The 24,424-nt window shown below is 34.0% G+C and overlaps 1 protein-coding gene across 2 annotated transcripts in view; it reads left to right on the forward strand.

The window, feature by feature from the left end:
* Window positions 1-24,424, forward strand: part of GARNL3 (GTPase activating Rap/RanGAP domain like 3) — a 221,895-nt gene that overhangs the window by 127,495 nt on the left and 69,976 nt on the right. For both annotated transcript variants that reach the window (XM_007474670.3, XM_007474671.3), the window contains exon 19: window positions 5,255-5,353. In XM_007474670.3, the coding sequence (XP_007474732.2) occupies window positions 5,255-5,353 (99 nt within the window). The remainder of the gene's footprint in view (window positions 1-5,254; window positions 5,354-24,424) is intronic.

Consider the following 24,424-nt stretch of genomic DNA (forward strand, 5'->3'; position numbering starts at 1 on the left):
TGCCAAGGGTCACAGACCTCATAAATGTTTAAGCCAGTATATGAACTCAATTTTCTTCACTCATAAGTGTTATATCCTTTCCATAACCCCATACTGCCATTTGCTGTTGAGGCCATGTACTAAAAAATTATGGTTAATGACTTTAAAATGTTGCAGTTGGGCCACATACATGCAAATAATGATCAGACTTAACTTTAGTAGCAACCTTCCAAAATGTTGTGATAATACCCACACTGTAGGCTTTCTATGTTATAATAGTGTCTTATTTATACAATCACACAGGTAAGGGCCATGATTTATAATACATGAAGGTACCTTATAACAGGATTGTTATCATTTTATCCTTATTTAAAATAGGTTAAATTTCATTATCTTGTTTAGTTGCATATCTGTTTCTAACTGCCGAATTCCTAAAAATTTATGATTTTTCATTTCATTAATTTTAGAAACTATAACTCAATCACAGTACTATTCCTAATTAATTTAGGAGAAAATAATAAAAATCTCAATTTATTTTAGTTCAGACTAATAGAGTCATGAAATTTTGTAACTGAAGACTATAGAGATCATATAGTCTAACTTATTTATTTTTCTGATAAGGAAACTAAGGCCCAAGGAAATTAAACAACCTTCCCAGGGTTATCACTAGAAACTGGAAGAACTGAGGGAAGAGCCCCACCTTTTAAGGTCCAGTGAGATTAAACACTCTGTCCTGAATCATAACTAGTGAATGGCAAGGCTAAGCCTCTATTCTCATTTCTACCCACAGTGATATGCCTGCTATGACATACATATATATATATATATATATACATATATATATATATATATATATAAAATGAACTGAAGCTTCATTAGTTTTTGTGATAGACTCTTAAGACAAACTTGAAAATAACCATCATCCCAGGACAAGTCATTTAGGTAAAACTAGTGGCAAAATTATTACTCTTTTTCTGAGGAAATGTATTAGTAAATATACCTATCCTACAAATTAAAATATTTGTATGTAAAGAAAACTCCTAATTCTCTTCTGATCAGATATATAGATTAAATTTCTCTTCCATTCTCAACCTTTTACCCTCATAAATGTCATTTGATGCTTCTTATATCCTTATTATGCAACTAGAATTGGAAACTTGTGTCTTATAGTTCTAAGAATTAGCATTACTGGCCAACAAAAAGTTATCTCCTGAATCAAGGGTTTTTCTAAATAGGGACTGTTTAAATAAATGTACAGGCCAAAGTATAAATATAGGCGTTTTTACTGTTTTCACGTGCCTGCTACAAAATCATGCTTTCCTGTTTTCTCACATCTAGTAGCAACAAAACAGGATAACTCTAAAGGCTTTCTATGTATTCCATGATATGCTTTTGAGATTGTAGTCTCTTGTAATTTTCTAATTGTTTTTTGCTTTGTTTTTGAATTGTTCCAGCTTATGAACCTTCCAATATTATTTTGAGTAAGTTCTATGATATTTCACTGTCCCATTTTACCAGTTTTATTAACAGATTTTCACACTTGATAACTGTATTTGCCACAAAGCCATTTTTGTTCAAGATCATTTAAAGTTCAGTAGTAGTAAAAACTACTTTCAAAGAAGTCTGAAATCTAATTAAATATGACACGATCATTCCTACCTATTTAATAGAAAAATATCTTGTAAATTTTATGTATTTTTAAAGGAAATGCTGAAAGATATTTTCCTACATAACCATGTTAAGCCATAGGTCGTTTTTTCCAAAAAAAAATCTTTTTTCCATTTACATATATAGTTTTTAGCCATAGAAAAGACGGTTGTCAGCAAAAAATGCACTTACTATATGTAACCTTTTGATAACATGAAAAATTATCTATATTGATTATTATGTTACATTTCTTTAGAGTAACTTTTTCTCATTCACTACATGTTTATACGAAAGATGAAAGAAAACATGATACCTTTTGCACCAAAATCCTCCACCAAGTAATGACTTATTTATAATGATTCAGCCAAACAAGTTAAGATAAGATATTAACTGAATTCATTGCTCCAATGAGATAGAAAATGTACTCCAAAATTCGAGATAACACTTTTCTTTTAGAAAGATGCTCCAATGGGAAAAGGATAAGAATTTGCCTTAAACTGAGAGAGAGAGAGAGAGAGAGAGAGAGAGAGAGAGAAGGTTAAAAATTGTTTTTTTCATGTAATTAAAGAAAAAAATTAAATATTATTAAGGTGATGGGGAAGACACTCCAGAGAAGACATATCAAGTGATCTTGGAGAAATTCCTTTTCTTGGGAAGTGTTAATGCAAACAGCAAAGGAGAATTACTGGCAGAAGTAGAGTCACTAGTAGACTGCCATCACTTAATATTTCACCTAATAATTGCAACTGAGAAAAGACCAGAAACTAATCAGAACTAAGAAGGCATGACTAGCTCCAGTTCCCAGCAATGGAAGATGAAGATATTTTTCATGATTGTGACATCTTCATTTCAGTACCTCTCTCAGAAACATTCCTAACTTTTCTGAATAGGAGTAAACAGTATTTTAGCCAAAACTTCTAATTCAGTGGGAAAAGAAAGGAAGAAAGGGAGAGAGAAAAGTAAGATTTCAAAGAAAGGAAGGAGGGAGAGAAGAAGGAAGGAAGAAAACAAAAAATATAATAGGGAAAAGTGAAAATATGGTAGCAAAACAAGTAACTTCCTATGTGGAATTTTTATAGCATTTCAAATTTTTTCTCTTTTGTTCTAGATCTCACTTAAGCTTAGGATAAATTTCTAACTTATAAAACTGATTTTATAATTTTCTCTCTTCTCTATGCACTGGAGAACACACTTAATAAACTAATAGACAATTAGAACAGCTCCAAAGACTCTAAAGGAAATTCTGGATATAGTAAGTATGGATAAAGAATCATACTTGGAGAGAACTCAGAAAATACTTGGGTATACCTAAATAGAAATCCTCTTCTGTAATAAGCCTGATAAGACATCATCTAGATTGAGCTTAAAGATTTCTCAAATAGCCCAGTCCACTTTGGGAACATCTCGAGATGTTCTCCATACAATGCTAAAGTTTGCCTCTCCCTAGTTCTCATTTCTGCCCTGTTGGACCAAGCAAACCATGTCTGCTGCCTCTATAACAACAACAATCCTTCAGATACTTAGAGATAGTTATCGTGTATCCCCCAATTTACTCATCTTATTCATGCCTTCTTCAGGACTTGCTCTATCTTGTCAATATTTTCAGTAAGAACTGAGCATGGTATTCCAAATGTCATTTACTCAGGTTCTTGTTCTGGATATTATGCTTTCATTAATTCAATTTAGATCATCTTAGAGGTAGAGCTGGCAGATTCAGGAAGACCTGATTCAGATACTACCTCTTGACACACACCAACTGTATATGAAACAAATAAAACACCTCTGAATGTGACTCTGGGCAAGTCTCCTAACCTTCAGTGATCCAGGCAGCTCTCTAAGATTGTAGGGCTGGTAGAAAGCATTTACTCATTTGGAGTTCCCATTAACAGACACAAATACCACCACCAATAAAAACCCTTAAATTAGTTTTGGGACCATGTCATATTCTTGATTCAAATTGAACTTACAGACCATAAAAACCTCTAGCTCTTTTTTCATAGACTTTTCTCAGTACATACTTGCCTCATCTTGAACTACTGATTTTTAAAAAAATATAAGTAAAGGACTTTATAATTATCCTTACTGAGCTTTATTCATAAAATTCAGTCTCCAACACAGCCATAACCTATATTATTCCAAAACATTTTTGCTCATTTGTCTTTTCTGTCATTTGTTCATTTTTGTTGATGTTTCTACTGCTCTGGTTTCAGGATTTGTTTGTTTTTTTAAAGAAAGAATGTTTATTGATCCAGGATAGAATGAAATATTTAAAATTTCTATTCAGAGAGAATGTGAGGTTCAAATGCAGTATATGTTAGGATGGTGTAACCATGTGAAATGCAAGAGAAAAAAAATTACTACCTTGAGAGGGAGACAGTATATTATGGAATGACTACTAGATTTGTAAAGGACTTAGATATTAATCTTATCTCTGCCCATTCCTAACTATATGGTATAGCCTGAAACATTTGCCTCCTTTTTTATTAACCTTATGAAAATCATTTCCTCTCCCGGTGCTTCAGTTTCCTCACCTGTTAAATGAGGAATTTAGAGTAGAAAATCTTTGTGGTCCAACCCAACTCTAACTCTATGATCCTAAGTCAAAATCCTAAAAGGAACCTTTTATTTTTACGTATAGGTATACCTCGACATAATGTTGCCCCAACAAACATTAAGTCACTATATTTACAGACATTATCCTAAGATTCTTTGATTTTATTTATGTGAAATGTATGTGAAATTTTTTTTTATTTATGTGAAATGTACTATGGCAAAAAAGGATTGCTTCATCTAGTGGCCAGACTTCTATTAATGAGTCTCTACATTTCGTTAATATTGTTTGTCTGTATAATAGCACATCACTTGGCTCATGCTTAAAACCTTTCCAATGTGCTTGCCCCAACAGAGTTTGCAATCCATTGGCATTACCTTTGTGAACCCAAGGCTACCTGCATTCTGTGAAAAGACACTAGAGGGAGGACTTTACATTAAAATGTTATTAAAATATAATCAACTCCATCATAATGTTATTCAGCCTGATACATGAGACTCAAACTGGATAGTCGGCAATCTGAGCTAGCTAGCCCTTGAGCCCCCATCCCCATAGTACTGATTTTTGTATAGAACTAACTGCCACCTTATAACATTATTTCACCTAAACTCTTCTTTTAACAGAAAAAATAATGATATTCTACAAAAATTTATATTGTATTTTTTAAAGCAGGGGTGGGGGAGTGTAGATTCTAAAAAGACCAGCTTGCCTTGATTTTTTTTTCTTCTTCAGACCTTTGGTATAAGGAGGAACAGAATTGAATTCTTGATTTGGTAGACATTACTTTGTCTTTGATTAACTTTGAGGAAACATTAATTGTCCACATCTCACTGCCAGTGGATCTCACTGTGCATTGATGAACCCCTTGGGGTAGGAAGCACTTATCTTCCATCCAGAATAAGGAGAGCAGAGCAATGGTCTCACTGCACAAACTTGTGAAAGCTCTGGTAAGAGAAATTCCTCTCCTCCCTTGTCTAGAAAGACAAATAGCATTAAAATAAACTGTAAGCATATTGTAAAATATTTAACAAACCCAAGCCATGTTTGTAGAATTGAATGAATTATTTTCTTTTTCAGATGGCCAGCCAATAGTACCAGTATTTGATAAAACTCTGCAAGTGAAACAGATACATGTACTTGAATTCTTGGACCTACTGATTACCAGAGCAGACAAAGGTATTATTCCTTATTTATTCTTTATTATAGAGGGAAAGGGAACAGCTCTTTTTCCAAGATTTAAATTAAAGCTGTCTGCTACCTGGGAAGACCATTTAGTACAGAGAGTATCAACCTAAAATGCAAGCATGAACTAAGCTTCAATTATTGGTATATGAATGTCTCTTTCCTTCCACTTTTCCCTCCTTTTCTTCCTTTCTTCTTCCCTTCCTCAATTTCTCCTTTCCTTCCTTTCTCTGTTTTCTTTTCCTCCCTCCTTCCTTCTTTCTTGCCCATCTTCCTTTCCTTCTCTTCTTTCCACAAGTCCCAGTATTTTTTCCCCCAAAGCAGTAAATACTAGAATAGTTTATCTATGTGAAATACGAGGGAAGAAATACATTTTGTCACCTTTGAACCAACATCTAATACTATTTACCTAGACAGGCTCAAAATGGGTACATAACATAAGCTTAAATTATAATCTGAGCATGGAAAAAGCTGCTTGTCATATCTGTGGATAAGGAAAAGTTCATGATCATATAAGAGATAGAGGATCACAGGAAATAAAATAGATAATTTTGATTACCTTAAACTTTTTTGTTGTTCAAACAAAACCAATGCACCCAAAATTAGAAGAAAAGCAGGAAAGTTGGAAGAAATTTACATCGTTTCCCTAATAAAGGTCACATTTCTCAAGTATATTGGAAACTAAAGTAAATTTATATTTGCTTTATATAAATATATATATATAATGAAAAATATATAAATAAGAGCCATTCCTCAATTGATAAAATGGTCAAAGGATATTAATAGGCAATTTTCAGAAGAAATTAGAGTTGTCTATATTCATATGAAAAAATCTAAATTACTATAAGTTAGAGAAATATAAATTAAAATAACTCTGAGGTATCTAACTCTCATCAGATTGGCCAACATGACATAAAAGAAAAATGATAAATGCTGGAAGAGGTGGAAAAATAGAGACAATAATGCACTGCTCATTGAATTGTGAATTAGTCCAATAGTTCTAGAGAACAATTTGGAAATATTCCCAAAGAGCTATAAAACTTTGTATATCCTTTATCCCAGTGATACAGCTATCATGTCTGTACCCAAAAGAAATCAAACAAGAAAGAAAAGGACCTATACATACAAAAAATATTTTTAGCAGCTCATTTTGTAGTGCCAAAGAATTAGAAACTAAGATGTCCATTAACTGAACAAGTTGTGGTATGTAAATGTGATAGAATATAAATGTGCTATAAAAAATTATGAATGGTGTGATTTCAGAAAAATCTGTGAAGATTTATATGAGCTGATGCAAAATGAAGTGAGCAGAACTAGGAGAATATTGTGGACAGTGAGAGCAATATTGAAATGATGATCAACTGTGACAGACTTAACTACTCTGATCAATATGATGATCCAAGATCATTTTAAATGACTCATGATAAAAACTGCTGTCTACCTTGAGAAGGAGGCAGCATGCTTCCATGAAAAGACTACTCAATACAGTGAGGATCTGGGTATGAATGCAGTCTCTGACACTTATCACTCATTGGAGTACAATCTTAGTTATTAGTATAAAATAATCTTCTTTCCTTCCTTCCTTCCTTCCTTCCTTCCTTCCTTCCTTCCTTCCTTCCTTCCTTCCTTCCTTCCTTCCTTCCTTCCTTCCTTCCTTCCTTCCTTCCTTCCTTCCTTCCTTCCTTCCTTCCTTCCTTCCTTCCTTCCTTCCTTCCTTCCTTCCTTCCTTCCTTCCTTCCTTCCTTCCTTCCTTCCTTCCTTCCTTCCTTCCTTCCTTCCTTCCTTCCTTCTTCCTTCATCTGCAGGACCAGGTATTGGACTTAATGGAGGTTAGGGGGATAGAAACATATAGTCCCTGCCCTAAAGGAGCTTATAAATCAAGTAAAAATGAAGTAAGATCTACATAAGTAACTGCTATATTGCCAGTCAGTAAAACAAACAAAAAACATTATCTACCTACTATATTCCAGGCATTATGCCATACAAAATAACATGTGATAAATGTCCTAAGAATGATCTAGAAACATTGCTATTCAGAGTGAGTAAAGATCATTTCTGGCTGAATAGCCAGAAAGTACTTGAATAGAAGATTTACTTCTTTACCTTTTCAGAGAGAGCAGTAATTAAGGAAGCCTTCCTTAAAAGGTATTGACATTGGGGGCAGCTGGGTAGCTCAGTGGATTGAGAGCCACACCTAGAGATGGGAGGTCCTAGGTTCAAATCTGGCCTCAGACACTTCCCAGCTGTGTGACCCTGGGCAAGTCATATAACCCCCATTGCCTAGCCCTTACCACACTTCTGCCTTGGAACCAATACACCGTATTAATTCCAAGATGGAAGGTAAGGGTTTAAATGAGAAAAAAAAAAGGTATTGACATTAACTAAGTCTTCTATTCAAAAAGACTAACTATGACTTTGATCCATGATACTAAAGACTTCAAACTAGGAGACTGTCATAAAAATATTTCTTAATAGTTTATAACTCAACTGAGGCCTTAATGCTATTTAAGGATATCATTTCTGCAAAGATGAAAAAGGCAGTGTAATAGATGGGAGGGAGAAGGGTGCTTAGATGAAATCTGTAACAGGTAAGACCAGCAATCAGGACAGCTTGGTCTCAAGAAGGGATGGGAAGTTGGGAAAGAGCAGGAAAAAAAGGTTAAATCCTCCAAGGACATAGAATGAGGCAGAGATGGAAAGCAACCACCAGACAAGACAATCCTAGAGCAGGAATTCTGGTGGATAGACTTGTATGTAGTCTGATGAGATGGATCTTAGAAAACCCCTAAAGTCTCTTCCAGTTCTAGATCTCATTATCTCCCAGTTGTTAATGCTCTTCCCAGCCCTCCAAAAAAAATTACCTTGTATTTTTTCAAGACATATTTATTTATATATAGAATAAGAGTTCCTTAAAGGCAAGGACTATTTCATTTTTATATATGAATTCCAGGCACCTGACATGTTGCCTGGAACATAGTAGGTATTTAATAGATTGATTAACTTATCCGATGCCCTTTAAGGACCCTCTAGTGCTAAAACCTATAATCCTATTTTTAAAAAGCCATTTCTACAGGAGGATATATTAGGAACAAAGGCATGGAGATGGGAAAGGGTGAAACCTGTATGGGGAATATTGAGTAAGTAGTTCATTTTCCCCAAAATACTTGTGTAGACAAATAATGGGAGATATGACTAGGAAGGTGAATTGGGGTCAGATTATGCAAGGCTGTGAATGCCAGACTAAGAATTCTAAACTAAACTTACTCAGCAGCAGAAAGCTACTTAAAGGTGTGGTGTTTTTTTTTAATTTATTTTATTTTCCCTCTATTTTTCATACACATACACACACACACACACACACACACACACACACACACACACAAACACAGAAAAGGAAAAGGAAAACCTATAAAAATATGTATAGTCAAACAAACCAAATTCCCATATTAGTCATATCCAAAAGATGCAGTACCATTCTGTACCCTGAAACCATCACTTCTATGTCAAGAGATGAGTAGAATTTTTCATTATTTGTTCCTTAGAATTATGGTTTGCTTATTTGACTATGTGGTGTACCTAATTATTCCACTGATCAGCCTCTTTACTTTTTAACTAACACTAAATAATTTTGATGATTACTATTGTCGAATAAAGAATTTGAAATCTGATATGCTTAACCCCTTTCCTTCTCTTTTTTTCCCCCAGAATTTCTCTTGAGGTTCTTTGTCTTTTCTTCCTCTAGATGAAATTGGTTATTATTTTTTTAGTTTGATAAAATAAGCCTCTATTTAATTGGTGTGGCAGTGAATAAACAGATTAATTTACATGAGCTTTTCACTTTCATTATATTAGTTCAACTTACACTTCCTTTATTTCTATACACTGTGTTTTGTAGTCGTATTTATGTAGCTCCTTGTATCTTGGTAGATAGACACCATGTGTGTCTTTTGTATGTTCCATCCTTATTTTAAACAGAATTTCCTGCCTCTTCCTATTGGTTGTTTTGTTTTTGGTAATATACAGAAATGCTGGTGATTTGTTTTATATTCTGCAGCTTTGCTAGTTATTGTTTCAATTAATTTTTAGTTAACTTCTAGAGTTCTGCAAAAGTATATAATTTTCATTCTTCTTTGTTTATGTTATTCCTTTAATTTCTTATTGCTATTGCTAGCATTTCTGTCTAGCAATATATCAGATAGTAATGGTGATAATGGTAAATGTCATATAATCTAAACCAAGAGTCAGTATTATATATATGTGGACAAATTAAAGTCCTTTTCAGTAAGATCAGAGCTCCTTACAGTTAGTTAGCAAGGGAATTAGATGATACAAACTCCTCTGTCAGCACTGCATATAATGTTAAACATAGGTATTAGATCTGAAAATGGATGTGGCAATTGTTGCTAATTCACTAGATCTTGAAAAAGAATTGAAAGAAAAAATCAGAGAATTCATCACTGGACAAAGTGGATAGCAATAATGAAAAGAAGTAATGTCCCAGCAGAGTGGCTGACAAAAGAAACTGCCATTCCTTCAAAGAATTGGCAGGACAGAATGTTCCCTTTTGGCGTTTCCTCTGATGCAGGGTATTGAAGTGGAAATAATAGATAGATTAAGCTAAATGATCTAACCTTTTTGAATCCTTACTTATTATCTAGGATGTTAGCTTTCTCCCTTGGGGTCAGACAAAAATCCTTGGGACAATCATTCCATTGGATCCCTTCCAAGTTAACAACTCTTTGGGTCTAGTCACTCAATTGATTCTGAGTTCAGCTAATGTCTTGCTCACATGTCTCCATCTTTTCTCTAAATAGCATGAAAGACTTTATCAAATGGTTTGCTAAATCTAACAGTTTAGTTTTGTCATAAAATATGGTGTGGCCTATTCTTGATGAAGTCATAATGGCTGTTGGAGTCTGTTGTTACAATTGAAAGGGGATTTATAGAAAAATTAGTTTCCATTCAGTGCTGAAAAAGGGAGTCCTTCTTTGGTATGTTGAAGGGAAGGTGACATGACTTTCTTGTAGATACCTTAAAGGAGTCTGCAAAGGAGGATGCCAGGAGTGGTGCCCTCTCATTAAAGTAGAGCAAAGCTAACAACTCCAACTCGGTGACTATCCCAAAGCAGGGCAATAGATGACACCTCCCAAATTTAAGAATGTCAGATAGAAAGTAGACACAAGCAGGGATGTTACCAGAGATATTTGAGCCCATGACAATCTTTGGACTCAGGAGGCAAGGATGAAGCCATAAGGTCACAAGAGAAGCCCCTTCAGGGCCTGAGATATCATTACATATGACTCCTGCCAGTTGAATGGGTAGGCTCTTGGGTCTCATCAGTCTAGGAAGTACACATTGGAGCAGATGATTTATAAAGTCCTTTCTAGCTTAAACTGTGATCTCCTGAGCCTGTAACCAGAGTTGCTGAGGGATCTTGGAAAGGGTCAAGTGATCTGAATTTCAACTCTTTCCTCAAAAAGTTACTGGATGTGTGACTGGGCAAGTCACTTTAACCCTATTTGTCTCAGTTTCCTCATCTATAAAATGTGCTGGAGAAGGAAATGCAAAACTACTCTAGTATATTTGCTAAGAAAACCTCAAATGAGGGTATAATTGAAAAATGACTGCAAACCTTTCGATGGCTACATTCTCTTCCAGGTTTTGAAAATCAGAACATTTCATCTTTTCCAATTCTATCCATTCACTTCCAATCTCTATAACCTTTCAAAGATGGCTAACTAGCAAAACATCTAGCAATCCTGAGCATGTAGATCAGAGGTATCAAATACACAGCTGACTGGTGGCGAAACTCCTCCAGAATCAGATGAAAACATCATTGGGAAATGTTTAACAAAAGAAATAAAAAGAAAATATAACATAAATAATGTTAATTTGTGATCTTCTAAGTAAATATATAGCATGCATGGATGCATTTTTATTTGGGTATAACACCACTGATGTAGACTACCTGAAACAAAGGTGACTTGAACTCCTCAAAAGTATTTAGGTTGCTCTTTATCTAATCACTTGAGTATCAACTCCCTATTAGCCATTTTTGCTGTCTTTTTAGTACAAACATCATCAACAACAACAAAAAAACCAACAACAACCAAAATAAAGAGAGTTAAGCAGCTTTTATTTCTCTCTTATCCTGTATCATCTACTCCAAGTAGAAGTAGGAATGAGTCATATGATGCAGTAGGATTTCAAGGGAAGGTCAAATTATATAAATAACGCATGAGATGTATTGTTAAATTTCCAGAATAATTCTTCAGAATCTCAAAAATGGAAGAGAACTCAGAGGTCACTTATTTTAACTTATGTGGAAATGAACCCACCACTTTACAACATCCCAAGGATAGTGGTCATTATAGCTTCTGCTATAACAGGTGGGCATTATAGCTTCTGCTTAAAGAGCTTTGTTGCTAGGATCTCACCACCTCCTGAGAGCCCATTTTAAATCTCTAATTCTTAAGAAGCCTTTCCATTGTCTATTATTAAATTCCACTCTTTCCCTCCAGTTTATTTCCCTGCCTCCAGGCAAAACAATTCTAATTTTTCCTTTCATGTGACAATTCTCCAGATAGTTAAAGATAGCTATCATGTTTTCCTTAAATCTTCTCTTTTCCCCAATTTCCTCACCTAATCCTGATGGGCAGTCCTCTTCCTCTCCTGACTGCCTTTCCTTGGATTCATTCCAGTTTATCAACATCCTTTCTAAAACTGTATATCATACTCCAATTAAAATTTTTTTCTAATTACATGTAAACATTTTAACTTAATTTTTTATAATTTTGTGTTCCAAATTATCTCCTGTTCTCCTTCCCTCTCCCTTCATTGAGAAGAACATCAATTTGATATAGGTTATGCATGTGCAGACATGTAAAACATCCTTATATTAGCCATTTTGTGAAAGAAAACACATACCTAAAAAAAGAAGAGAAAAATAAAGTTTAAAAAGTATGCTTTGATCTGCATACAGAATCCATCAATTTTTTTCTCTGGAAGTGTATAGCATTTTTCATCATTAGTCAGAAACTGTCTTAGATCATTGTATTGCTGAGAATAGCTAAATCTAAATCCTTCACAGTACATCATTGCTGTTACAATGTACAATGTTCTCCTGGTTCTGCCCATTTTGCATTAGTTCATAGCACAATAGTTCCATTACAACCATACATAACTTGTTCAGACATTCCCAAATTGATAGCCATCACTTCAATTTCCAGTTATTTACCACCACAAAAGGACTTGCTATAAATATTTTTGTATATAAATATAAACATTTATTTGTATATGTATGTATGAACATATGTATATAATGTATATGTATATCAAATATATATATAAATAAGTCTTTTTTCTTTTTTAAAAATCTCTTTAGGATACAGATCTAGTAGTGAATATTGCTGAGTCAAAGGGTATGCACACATTTTTATGGCCTTTGGGGTATAGTTCTAAATTGCTCTCCAGAATTGTTAGATCAGTTCACAACTATTCCAACAGTGCAGTGACATTCCAATTTTACCATGTCCCCCTCAATATTTACCATTTTCCTTTTCTGTTATATTAGCCAATTTGATAGGTGTAAGGTAGTCCCTCAGTTGTTTTAATTTGCATTTCTCTAACAGTAGTGATTTAGAGTATTTTGATATAACGTTAGCTTTGATTTCTTCATCTGAAAACTGCCTGTTCATATCCTTTGGCCATTTAGCAAATGGAGAATGATTTGTAGTTTTATAAATTTGACTCAATTCTCTATATATTTGAGAAATTAGATCTTTATCAGAGAAATTTACTATAAAATTTTATGCTCATTTTCTGCTTTCCTTCTGATCTTGACTGCATTGATTTTGATTGTGCAAACCCTTTTTAATTTATTAAAAATCATCCATTTTATATATTATAATGCTCTATATCTTTTTCTTGATCATAAATTCTTCCCTTATCTGACAGGTAAACTATGTTCCCCTAATTATCCATGTTAAAAGGAGAATGTCAATTCCATTACTATTTAGTAGAAATACAAAATAGGTTGAAAGAATTAAGAAAGCTAGGATTGTTAGTGCAATGAGTACCATTGAATTTCTCATTACATAATATAAAACCAGGAGACAAAGTATATGTGAAAAATTTTACTAGAGAGACATCTACAGAACCAAGATTTTTTTTTTTAAGATTATATATTTTTTTAATCTGGTTGATCCGAAGGATGTGGAGGAATATGGAGTAAAACTGGTTTTACCTCTGTTTAATGCATACTGAATGTTCTTTTTAAAACAACTCATCAAAGTATTTAAAAACATTTTATTAGTACAATATTTACTTTAGTAGCCCATATTATATGTAATCCATGAAATCTACTATCTGCAGGAGAGAAATCATTTCCGGGCAATAAGAGATTAAACTTAAAAAAGCACAAGGTCCTGGAGCCACTCTAAAGTGAGTTTATCTGCAAAAATAGCATAAAGGCTCTCAATTTGATAGCCATAGAAGCATGCCAGTGAGCACTGGCACCTGGGCTGCAGCTTACATGGGGGGTAGGGGTGGGGTAGGGGAGGATCCTGAAAGAGTGGCATTGCTGGTTGGAGAGGGCCTGTCACTCAGACGCCCAGTTTATTAGCCTGGGTAAGAACCACTTTGAGCACTGGCATGAAGGCTGAGGTCTCGCTGAAGTTACTGTTGCTCACAACATGTGTATGAATGTTCAGGCCCTCTAGGTAGTTCCGAGTCTCAACGCTCCTTGCAATGTTGTGCAAACCATTGAGGATTGTTGGAGAAAGTGTCTTCTCTCTAAGTTTATTATATAGGAATTCCAGGTGTTTGTTGGCATCATCTAACTTTCTCTTTGTTTGCGGGTCTGTGGCAGAGGCAAGGCATCGCTGAATAAGCTCCTCAAATGTGGTCTTGAGGATGAGGTGCTCATCTGGAATGGGCTTCTTAGTCCTCTAGACATGATTATGGTTACTCCCTCATCCATCAAAGTATTGGGTAAAGATCTATGGTATCATGCCTCACATGTAAAACAGCATTATTCTCATAATATTACCAGCAGTGTAGAAGAACAAGAAGTAACATCCTAAAGAAAATGCATAAGAAAAAATCTGAAATATTGCCAATAGCCCTAACAATATCTTAATAGTTGTCCCTATAAATGGAAATCAATACATGAGAGTAAAAGAAGAATGACAAAATGACAGCACTGCATACAACAAGAACAATAACAACAACACAAATGAGAAACAGAAGAGTACAAGATAAAACAGAATATTAGCACTAAAAAAAATGATGAAATAGTCCCAAATATGTAGGAAAATAACACCAATAAGGAAAGATCTCTGCTAATAATAAAAAACAACAATAATAATGGAACAAGGTTAATTAACATAGAAAACACATCTCTGCAAAACACATTACATCATGTATAATTCTGTCAATACCAATAAGAAAATAAGAACCATAGAGCAAAGAAAAACTCTTTAACTCCAAGAAAAATTCAAAAGTCAAAATAATCTCCTAACATAAACATCTCAAAGAAGCCAAATCTCCATGAAATAAAACCCCTTGAAAAATTAAACATCAAATGATAAAAGACAATATCACATTTCAGAATTAGAAGACATATATTAAAATCTACTTAGTACAACATATTACATACACCCACACATGAAGATTATCACACAGAAAAGCATACATCCACTCATGATGAATCAAACCACGCCAAGGACATGGAAAGACTTTGAAATCTAGAACTGATAGTGATGAGGTCATGTAAGAATTTGTCATACAGGTTAACTTCACACACAGGCACATGCACATATACAATCACATATAAGCACAACGAGGAAAGAAATCTCATGGATTGGGTAAGTATGTAACAGCTCATAATTAGAGCACACACAAAAATTCATACTGATATAATTGTGAGTTTCTGTGAAAAATTTAGACAAAGGAAAAATTTTATCTGCTTGATTTTGAACAGAACTCACATGCAAAATGTATCATAATTGTACATATGTAAAATTTGTACAGACCGCACCATGTACATTTGTAAAATACTAATGGAACTAACATTCTAACATTATAATTTTAAGTTACTGACATTTCTAACAACACACAGGGCAAGATAATTTAAGTCATTTGAAACCCTAGATAGGTTAGGGACAGATTGATAGCATATTTAACATAAATTAAGTTACATAGTAATTTTAGGAACTGATATTGTTTATAAAAGTTTTACTTAGAACAGGTTACAGTTCATTAGGATAAAAAACTGTTTAAATTGTTGTATTGGTTATTATTGTTTTCAAAATCATAATTTCTGTATTACACTTGTATGCTATGACCTACCCCAGTCTCCTTAAATCCCAAATCTTAGAATAGATTAGAATAGTAAAGATAGACTAGGATTTTTTTATTTTGGGGGGCTGTGGAATACTTTAAAATAGTATAGTATCATAGCTTAGAAGAAATTAGGAGATAATAGGTAAAGATGAGAAATGGAGTGCAGAATTCCGGGTTGTAATTCTGCCAAAGACAGAAATGGGGATATTTTGTGAATGAAGAAATTTGGGCAAAGAAAAAATGGATCTGCAAAGCAAGGAGAGCTCAAAACATTGGAATACACAGATCATCAGGGGATGGGAGAGAAAGAGTTCCATAGAATTCTTGAAGGGAGACAGTTGGACTCAGCCAGACTTATCTCAGCTTTCCCTTCCCCTGCCGATGAGGAGAGTGGTTTGAAGTCAGATCACTACACTTTATCTCTGTTTCTGACATTTCTACTTCTACTTGGAACTGGAAAAAGACAAATCTTGCCCATAAGAGACTTGTTAGCAGTGCTGTTATTATCTCCCCTTAGGAGGAGATATTTTTGTTCTTTCTGAAGAGACTTTATTTCAAAAGCCTTCGATCAATAGGATAATTTAGAATTATGGAGACCCTGATATCCCTCTTTCCCCAGCCTCATCTTATCTCCTTCTCCCCAAAGAATAAAAGATCCTTTAGTTAAAGTACTAGTTTGTAGGATTGGTTATTAGTGGGAAAATTACAACTTACTCTCTGTGAGAAAATCTCCATCAAGACAGTTGGGAAGGAAGAACAGGAAGTGTAGGGGAGGGGCTCAAGATTCAGCTTCTCTCAATTAGCTACATTCTGGTGCAACACTCCCCAAATAGATATCATCAAATTCCCCCTCACAAGTACACTGTGTTCCCCTAATTTGCTTATATCTATCACCCATTATGTCTAAATCATGTCCCTTTTTTGACTTGATCTTGGTATATAAAGTGAGATATTGCTCTATACCTAGTTTCTGCCAAATTGTTTTCCAATTTTCTCAGGAGCTTTTGTCATATGAGTTCTTGTCCCCAAAGCTTGGATCTTTGCATTGATCAAACAGTAGATTACTGTGGTCATTTACTGCCATATATTGTGTACCTAATCTATTTCATTGATCCACCATTCTGTTCCTCAGCTAGTACCAGGTTGTTTTCATGATTACCACTTTGTATTACAGTTTCCAGTCAGGTTCAGCTAAGCCACATTCCTTCAAAATTTTTTTGTCAATTCCTTTGATGTTCTTGACCTGTTGTTCTTTCAGATAAATTTTGTTATCATTTTTTTCCAACTCCATAAACTACTTTTTGGAAGTTTGGTATGGCACTGAATAAGTAAATTAATTCGAATTGTCATTTTTATTATATTGGCTTGTCCTACTCATGAGCAATTCATATTTTCCCAGTTGTTTAGATCTTAGCTTTATTTGTATGAAAAGTGTTTTGTAATTGTAATCATTTAATTCCTCAATTTGTCTTGGCAGGTAGAGTCCCAATTATTTTAGTTTATTTTATATAGAATTTCTCTTTCTATCTCTTGCTGCTAGACTTTGTTGGCAATACATAAAAATGCTAATTATTTATGTGGACTTATTTTAATATCCTGCATCTTTGCTAAAGTTGTTACTTATTTCAACTAGTCATTTAGTTGATTCTCTTGGATTCGTAAGTATACCATCATATGATCTTCAGAGAGAACTAGTTTTGTTTTCTTATTGCCTATTCTAATTCCTTCAATTTTTTTTCTTTTCTTATTGCTATAGTTTTTGGAAAATATTAAATAAGAATGAGGATAATGGACCTCCTTGTTTCACCCCTTATCTTATTGAGAAGAATTCTAGCTAATCTTCATTACAGAAAATGCTTGCTGGTAGTTTTAGATAGACATTATTTATCACTTTAAGGAAAGCTCCACTTATTTCTGTTTTCCAGAAATATTTATAATAGGAATTAGTATTGTATTTTATCATAAGCTTTTTCTGCATCTATTGAGATAATCATACAGTTTTTATTGGTTTTTTTTGTTGGTATAATCAATTATGCTGATAGTTTCCCTAATTTTAATTTTAATTTAATTTAAATTTAATTTAATTTTAAACCACCCCTGCATTGCCTGATTGGCATTTCACCAAATTCCAACTCTCTTGCTTTTTCTTGCAAATCTCTTTTGTGTTGCAATCTCATATTTATAAATATGCATTTTCTTCTTTAGCAGAATTTATACCCAGTAATTCTGCATAAGTAATTTCATACTTACCTTTCATATTATTACTTAATATACTTAACTATCTAAACTCTGAAACTATACTATTTTAAAATATTCTACTACCCCGCCCCCAATAAAAATCCTAGTCTGTCTTCACTATTCTAAACTATCTAACCCTATGATAAGATTTGGGATCAAGGAAAGTGGTGTAGGTCATAGAAATGCAATACAGAAATATGGTTTTAAACACAATAATAACCAACACAAGAAATTTAAATAATGTTATTAACAATATAACTTCCTTATTTCCTAATGACTATATCCTGTTCTAAATAAAAGTTTTCATAAAACAATATTTGTTCCTAACATTATCAAGTATCTTAACTTATATTAAATCTGTCCCTAATTCCTTTAGAATTTTAAATAACAACTTCCCTAAATCTTGCCCTGTGTGTTAGTTGTTAGAATATCAGTAACTTAACATTAGACTGTTAGTTTCATTAGTATTTTACAAATGTACATAGTGTTTGTCTGTACAAAGTTTACATATGTACAATTATGATACATTTTGTATGTGAGTTCTGTTCAAAATCAAGCAGATAAGAAATTTTCTTTGTTTGAATTTTCCACAGAACTCACAATTGTATCAATATGAATTTTGTGTATTCTAATTATGAAATGTTACATACTCACCTAATCCATCAGATTCTTTTCCACATTGTGCTTATGCGTAATTGTATATGTACATGTGCCTATGTGTGAAGTTAACATGCATGACGCATTCTTATGTGACCTCATCACCATCAGTTCTAGATTTCAAGATCTTTCCATCTCTTTGGTGTTGATTGTAGAAAACATACATGTCTTGGGTTTTTCATCTGTTCAGCATACACATGTTATCTGTCCTCTCACTTTGATTGAATTCCCATGTTATTTAACATATAGGAACATGCAGGTGTGTAAGCTCTTTATATGCATGTATGTAAGATTGTTTTTTTGTTTGCTTGTGCATGGAAGTAAGTTTGAATTCTTCATGCATGCCTTTCAGTCCTTATGAGTTGATTCTTCATGTGTGGAAGTATGCTTTTCCATATGCTAATCTAAGTGTGTGTGGGTATATAGTATGTTGTACTGTATAAAATTTCAAGGTGTATTTAATGATTTTGAAATATGATATTGTTTATATTATTTGATGTTTAATTTCACAAGGGGTTTCATTTTAAATAGAATTGCTTCTTTGAGGTATTTTTATTAAAAGATTATCTTGACTTTTGAATTTTTCTTGGAGATAGAATTTTTCCTTTAGTCTGGTTTTTATGTTCTTGTTGGTGTAAATAGAATTATATATGATGTAATGTATTCTGCAGAGATGTGTCTTCTTAATTGAGTAACTGTTTCATTTTCATTGTTGTAAACAGAGTTCATTTCTTATTGGAGCTTATTTCATCATTGCTTTTGCAGTTCTTATTTCTGTTGTAACTTGTACTTGTGTCTCTCGTTTGTGTTGTTATTGTTCTTGAGTTATTATATGCAGTGCTTTCATTTTTGTTCTTATTGTACTCTCATGTATAGATTTCCACTTATAGGAACAAATAGTTAAAATATTATTAGGGCTCTTGGCAATATTTCAGATATTTTCTTATATATTTTCTTTAAGTTATTACTTTTAATTCTTCTGTATCGCTGTTAATATTATGGGTACAATGTAGTTTTACATGTGAAGCATGGTACCATGGATCTTTCTCAGATACTTTGACCGATGGGGGAGTAATCATAATCACGTCTAGAGGACCTATCCATCTTGGTTCTATAGATGATTCTCTATTAAAATTCTTCACATATACTTTATCTCCCTGCTTTATTTTATGCAACAAGAAATCCAACAGTCAGAGGAAAGGAACAGTCTGTTCAAGCTGCTAGGCATCCCAACTGCCCCTTGTCCCAAATTCTATTGGAATCTTGTCTCCAACTGGTTAATTGGTGGTTCACCAAATTCCAACTCTCTTGCTTTTTCTTGCAAATCTCTTTTATGTTGCAATCTTATCTTTACAGTTTCTTGTGAATGCCATAGTAGGAATCTGGTTTTTAATCCATTCTTCTATTTGCTTCTATTTTAGGACTGAGTTTATCCCATTCACATTCAAAATTATGATTGCTAACTATATATTTCCCTCCACTTACTTTTCCCCTCTATTTATCCTTCTTTCTTTCTCCTTTTACCCTGTCCCACTTCAGACCACCACCTCCCTTGATCTGGCCTCTTTTCCATCAACCTCACCCCTTTTTCTCATCCTTCTTCCTTCCTACTTATGTTTCCCCAATTTAATTATACCCAATTGAATGTGTATGTTGGACTCCCTCTTTGAGCCAATTCCAATAAGAGTAAAGTTCAAGCATTGCCCGCCACCACCTCTAATCTCCTCTTTCATGCCTCTTTTACATGAAATAATATTAATAATAAAGGATAAACCCTTTATACCTCTCCCTCCTTTCTCCTGGTATCTCTCTTTTTCTCCTCTCCTAGTCAACTCATACCCATGCCCTCTCTCTCTCTCTCTCTCTCTCTCTCTCTCTCTCTCTCTCTCTCTCTCAAAGTTCTTAAGAGTTACACATATCATCTTCCTATATAAGAACATAAATTATTTCACTTTATTAAATTCCTTATGATTGTTCTTTCCTTTTTATGCTTTTCTTGAGTCTTGTATTTGAAATTCAGATTTTCTGTTCAGCTCTGTTCTTTTCATCAGGAATGCTTGGGAACCCACTATTTCATTAAATGTCAATTTTTCCCCTTGAAGTATTATATTCCATATTTTGGATAGGTTATTGTGTGTGTGTATATATATACATATACAAATTATAATAATCATTATACTCATGTTTCCCCCCAAAGAATTATGCTCCGTTTTATTGGATAAATGATTGTAGGTTGTAATCATTGCTCCTTTGCCCTCCAGAATATCATATTCAAAACCTTCTAAACTTATTGGGAAGAAGTTGCTAAATTTTGTGTTATTCTGACTATGGCTTCATGATATTTGAATTATTTCTTTCTGGTTGTTTATAGTATTTTCTACTTGATCTGGGATATTTGGATTTGACTGTAATATTCCTAGTTTTCATTTTTGGTTCTCTTTCAGCAATTCTTTCAATTTCTATTTTACCTTCTATTCCTACTGTATCAGGGCAATAATATGATTAGCTAGGCTCTTTTTTTAATCATTAGCTTTCAGGTCACACAGTAATTCTTAAATTATCTCTTCTTGACCTCTATTTCCAGGTCAGTGGTTTTCTAATTAGATATCTCACACTTTCTTCTATTTTTCATTCTTTTGATTTTGTTTGATTATTTCTTGATGTCTCATAGAATCATTTGCTTCCACTTACTTTATTCTAATTTTAAAGTTTATTTTCTGCAGTAAATTTTTGTACATCGTTTTCCATTTGGCCAATTATGCTTTTTAAGGAAGACTTCAGTAAATGTTTGTGTCTTTTTTATTATTTGGTCTATTCCATTTTAAGATGTTATTTTCTTCACTATTTTTTGTGCCTTCTTTACCAAGTTATTGACTCATTTCATTATTTTCTTGTATTACTCATATTTCTTTTCCCAGTTTTTCCTCTACTTTTCTTTTTTTATTAAACTCTTTTTTGAGCTCTTATAAATCTGAGAAAAATGTAAATTGGTCTGCATATAGCTGTTTTGAATTTGTTGTCCTCTTCTCAGTCTGCATTTTGATCTTCTCTGTCACCATAGTAACTTTAAATGGTCACATTCCTTTTCTTGTTATTTACTCATTTTTTCCAGCCTATTTCTTGAATTTTAACTTTATGTTAAAGTTGGGCTGTGCTACTTCAGGTTTTTCATACTGCTGTTTTCAAAGCTAGTTCTGAGGGGTCTGTAAGTTTTAAGTTCTTCCAAGGTGGTATTATATAAGGAGAGGTGTAGTCACTGTTCTTTCTTGTGTTCTGTGAGCAACCACAAGCATTCTCCATTCTGGAACTGTGACCAAGGTCCCCACCTCACTAGCTCTTCTCTTTGCCCTGGGACTGCCAACCTGCAACTGTGTGCCAACCTGTGGGCAATGCAACATAGTCCTGCTCCCAGTACCAGCACAGGGTCTCCTGCAATCTCTTTCTGACTAGTTTTATGATCCTCTATAGGCTGTGGACTGAAAGTTCTGAAAATTACCTGCAACTACAAAATCAGTTACCCCCCAAACTTGCTATTGGCTTGCTGGGTATAGCATGTGCTAACATTACTTGTACCAGTATAGCCTGTGTTGGATGGTGCTCCATTCTCACCCCAATCACCCACTGACCCTCCAAGATGTCTTGAGGGTGGAAAATTGTTTCACCTTATCCTTTTGTTGATTCTGCTATTCCAGATTTTTTGAGGTATTATTTTAGTGTCATCTGGAGAGGAATTTGGGAGAGCTCAAGCAAGTCCTTATCTTCACCTTGACATCTTGGGTCCTCCTCTCTCCCCCATATTCCAGAATTAATCTGACTAGGGAGGAAAACTATCTGAAAATCATCCTTTTTTCTGAAAACCAGACTTATATTATTGCAACCTAAAATTTAATCAAGAGACAGATGACAGTGAATAAAGGGCCATAAAGAGGAATACCTCAGTCAGAATAGAGCTAAGTTCAAGTCTTGCTCCTGATACATGCTGGATGTGTGATCCTGAACAAGTCATGTCATCTCTTGGTGCCCAAAGCTATGTTCTAAGACTATGGATGTAGCTGAATCTTAGCAGGTTAGCACCTTATCATGTTATGAATAAAAATTAATCTTAGAAACTTATTAATTTAATTTATAAGTATTTATTATTAGAGTTGCTGCTCTCATCTGTAGATGTCTATTTCTTCATCACCACAGTTCCCATAGAAGGCAAACCTTTATTATCTTCTATTGCCCAGAAAAGCATTTCATATAGAAGATTTGCCCTATTATTGAAAAAATGGGTCTGTGTCTTCTTGGACAATAAACAGTCTTAGTTTTTGAGGCAAAGAAGATGAAATGCCTGAAACATCCTAATGATATTCTTAAGATTTCCAAATCTTTTGGATTTTGGCCATCATCTATTACAGGATCTAGGTTTGGTGGTTAGCAGAATGACAAAAAAGAAAAAAGAAAAAGCCCTTGATGATTTTTAAATGAGTGGGTATGAAAATAGAAAGAGACAAAACTAAATGGCATGGTGTAAGAACAACAAGATTTGGACCTTTCCAAAAATAATATCAGAAGATAATGGGTTCCTATCTTGACTCTGTCTCTTATTATCTGTTTGTTACCACTCTCTGTTAAGGAGTCAGGGCAGTACAGCTGTGGAAACAGAAAGGCAGCAGCTACTGCTAACAGCTACAACAAAGGATATCAAACTTCTCTCATACTCTGAGACAATAGACAGAAGCCAAGGCTCTGAGTTGGCATTCCTAAATAGCCCTTACATGGTGACCACAAGCTAATCATGTAGGGAGAGAGAATATGAGGGGCAGGTAAGAGTCCCTGGATACATTTTTAAGAGGGGTCTAGTTAACGATAGTGACTTTCCATTTGTGTTTGGATTTGCACTGCCCAGGAAAAGTCTTGTGGCTTGGACTATATCCAACTGTGAGTTAGAGGAGGTCTCAAATGTAGAGAACACTGGGAAGAGATCATTTTCATAAAGTTAAGAATGGTGATGTTCTTAGCAATAATTGTTCTTAGAACCCTAAATTTCAGAGGTCAACCCTAACATTCTATGATCTTTAGAAAGTCATAAATAAGAGTCATTCTAATTGTTAAAGGATTGAAGGAAATGAATAGCCAGTTTTCTAAAGAAGCAATCTAAGCTATCTCCAGCCATGTGAAAATTGCTTCAAATCACTAATAATTAGAGAAATGCAAATTAAAACAACAAGCTATCACACCCATATGGTTATCAAAGTTGAAAAAAAGGAAAAATGATGAAAATATTGGAGGGGCTACAGGAAAACAAGCACATTGATGTACTGTCAGTGGAGCTATGAAATAGTCTGGCCATTCTGGAAAGCCTCTTTGGAGGCTTATTATTGTATTGGAGGCATACACATTACATATATTTGCAACTATTCCCAAAATGTCACTGAAGTATGTATACCCTTTTGACTTCGTAATAGTATTACTAGGCCTGTATCTCAAAGAAATCCAATAAAGAGCAGCAGGGCTTGTATACAGAAATCTTCAGAGCAGCTTTTTTGTAGTGTGCCAAAGGCCTAGAAATTAAGAGGATACCTATCAATTGGAGAATAACCAAATAAATTCTGACATATGCATGGTGTATGACTATAGAACAAGTGTGCTATATGCAATGATGAAGAGAAGTTTTAGAAAACTTGACAAGGACTATATGAACTGATGCAGAGTGAAGACAGTAGAACTACAAGAACAGTTTATACAGTAACAACATTGTAAAGACAAACAACTTTGAAAAACTCAGGAATTCTAATCAACACAGTGATCAGCCTTGATTCAGAAGGCCAATGATGAAGCATA

This window comes from Monodelphis domestica, chromosome 1, assembly GCF_027887165.1.
Source record: "Monodelphis domestica isolate mMonDom1 chromosome 1, mMonDom1.pri, whole genome shotgun sequence".
In the NCBI taxonomy this organism is placed as follows: Eukaryota; Metazoa; Chordata; class Mammalia; order Didelphimorphia; family Didelphidae; genus Monodelphis; species Monodelphis domestica.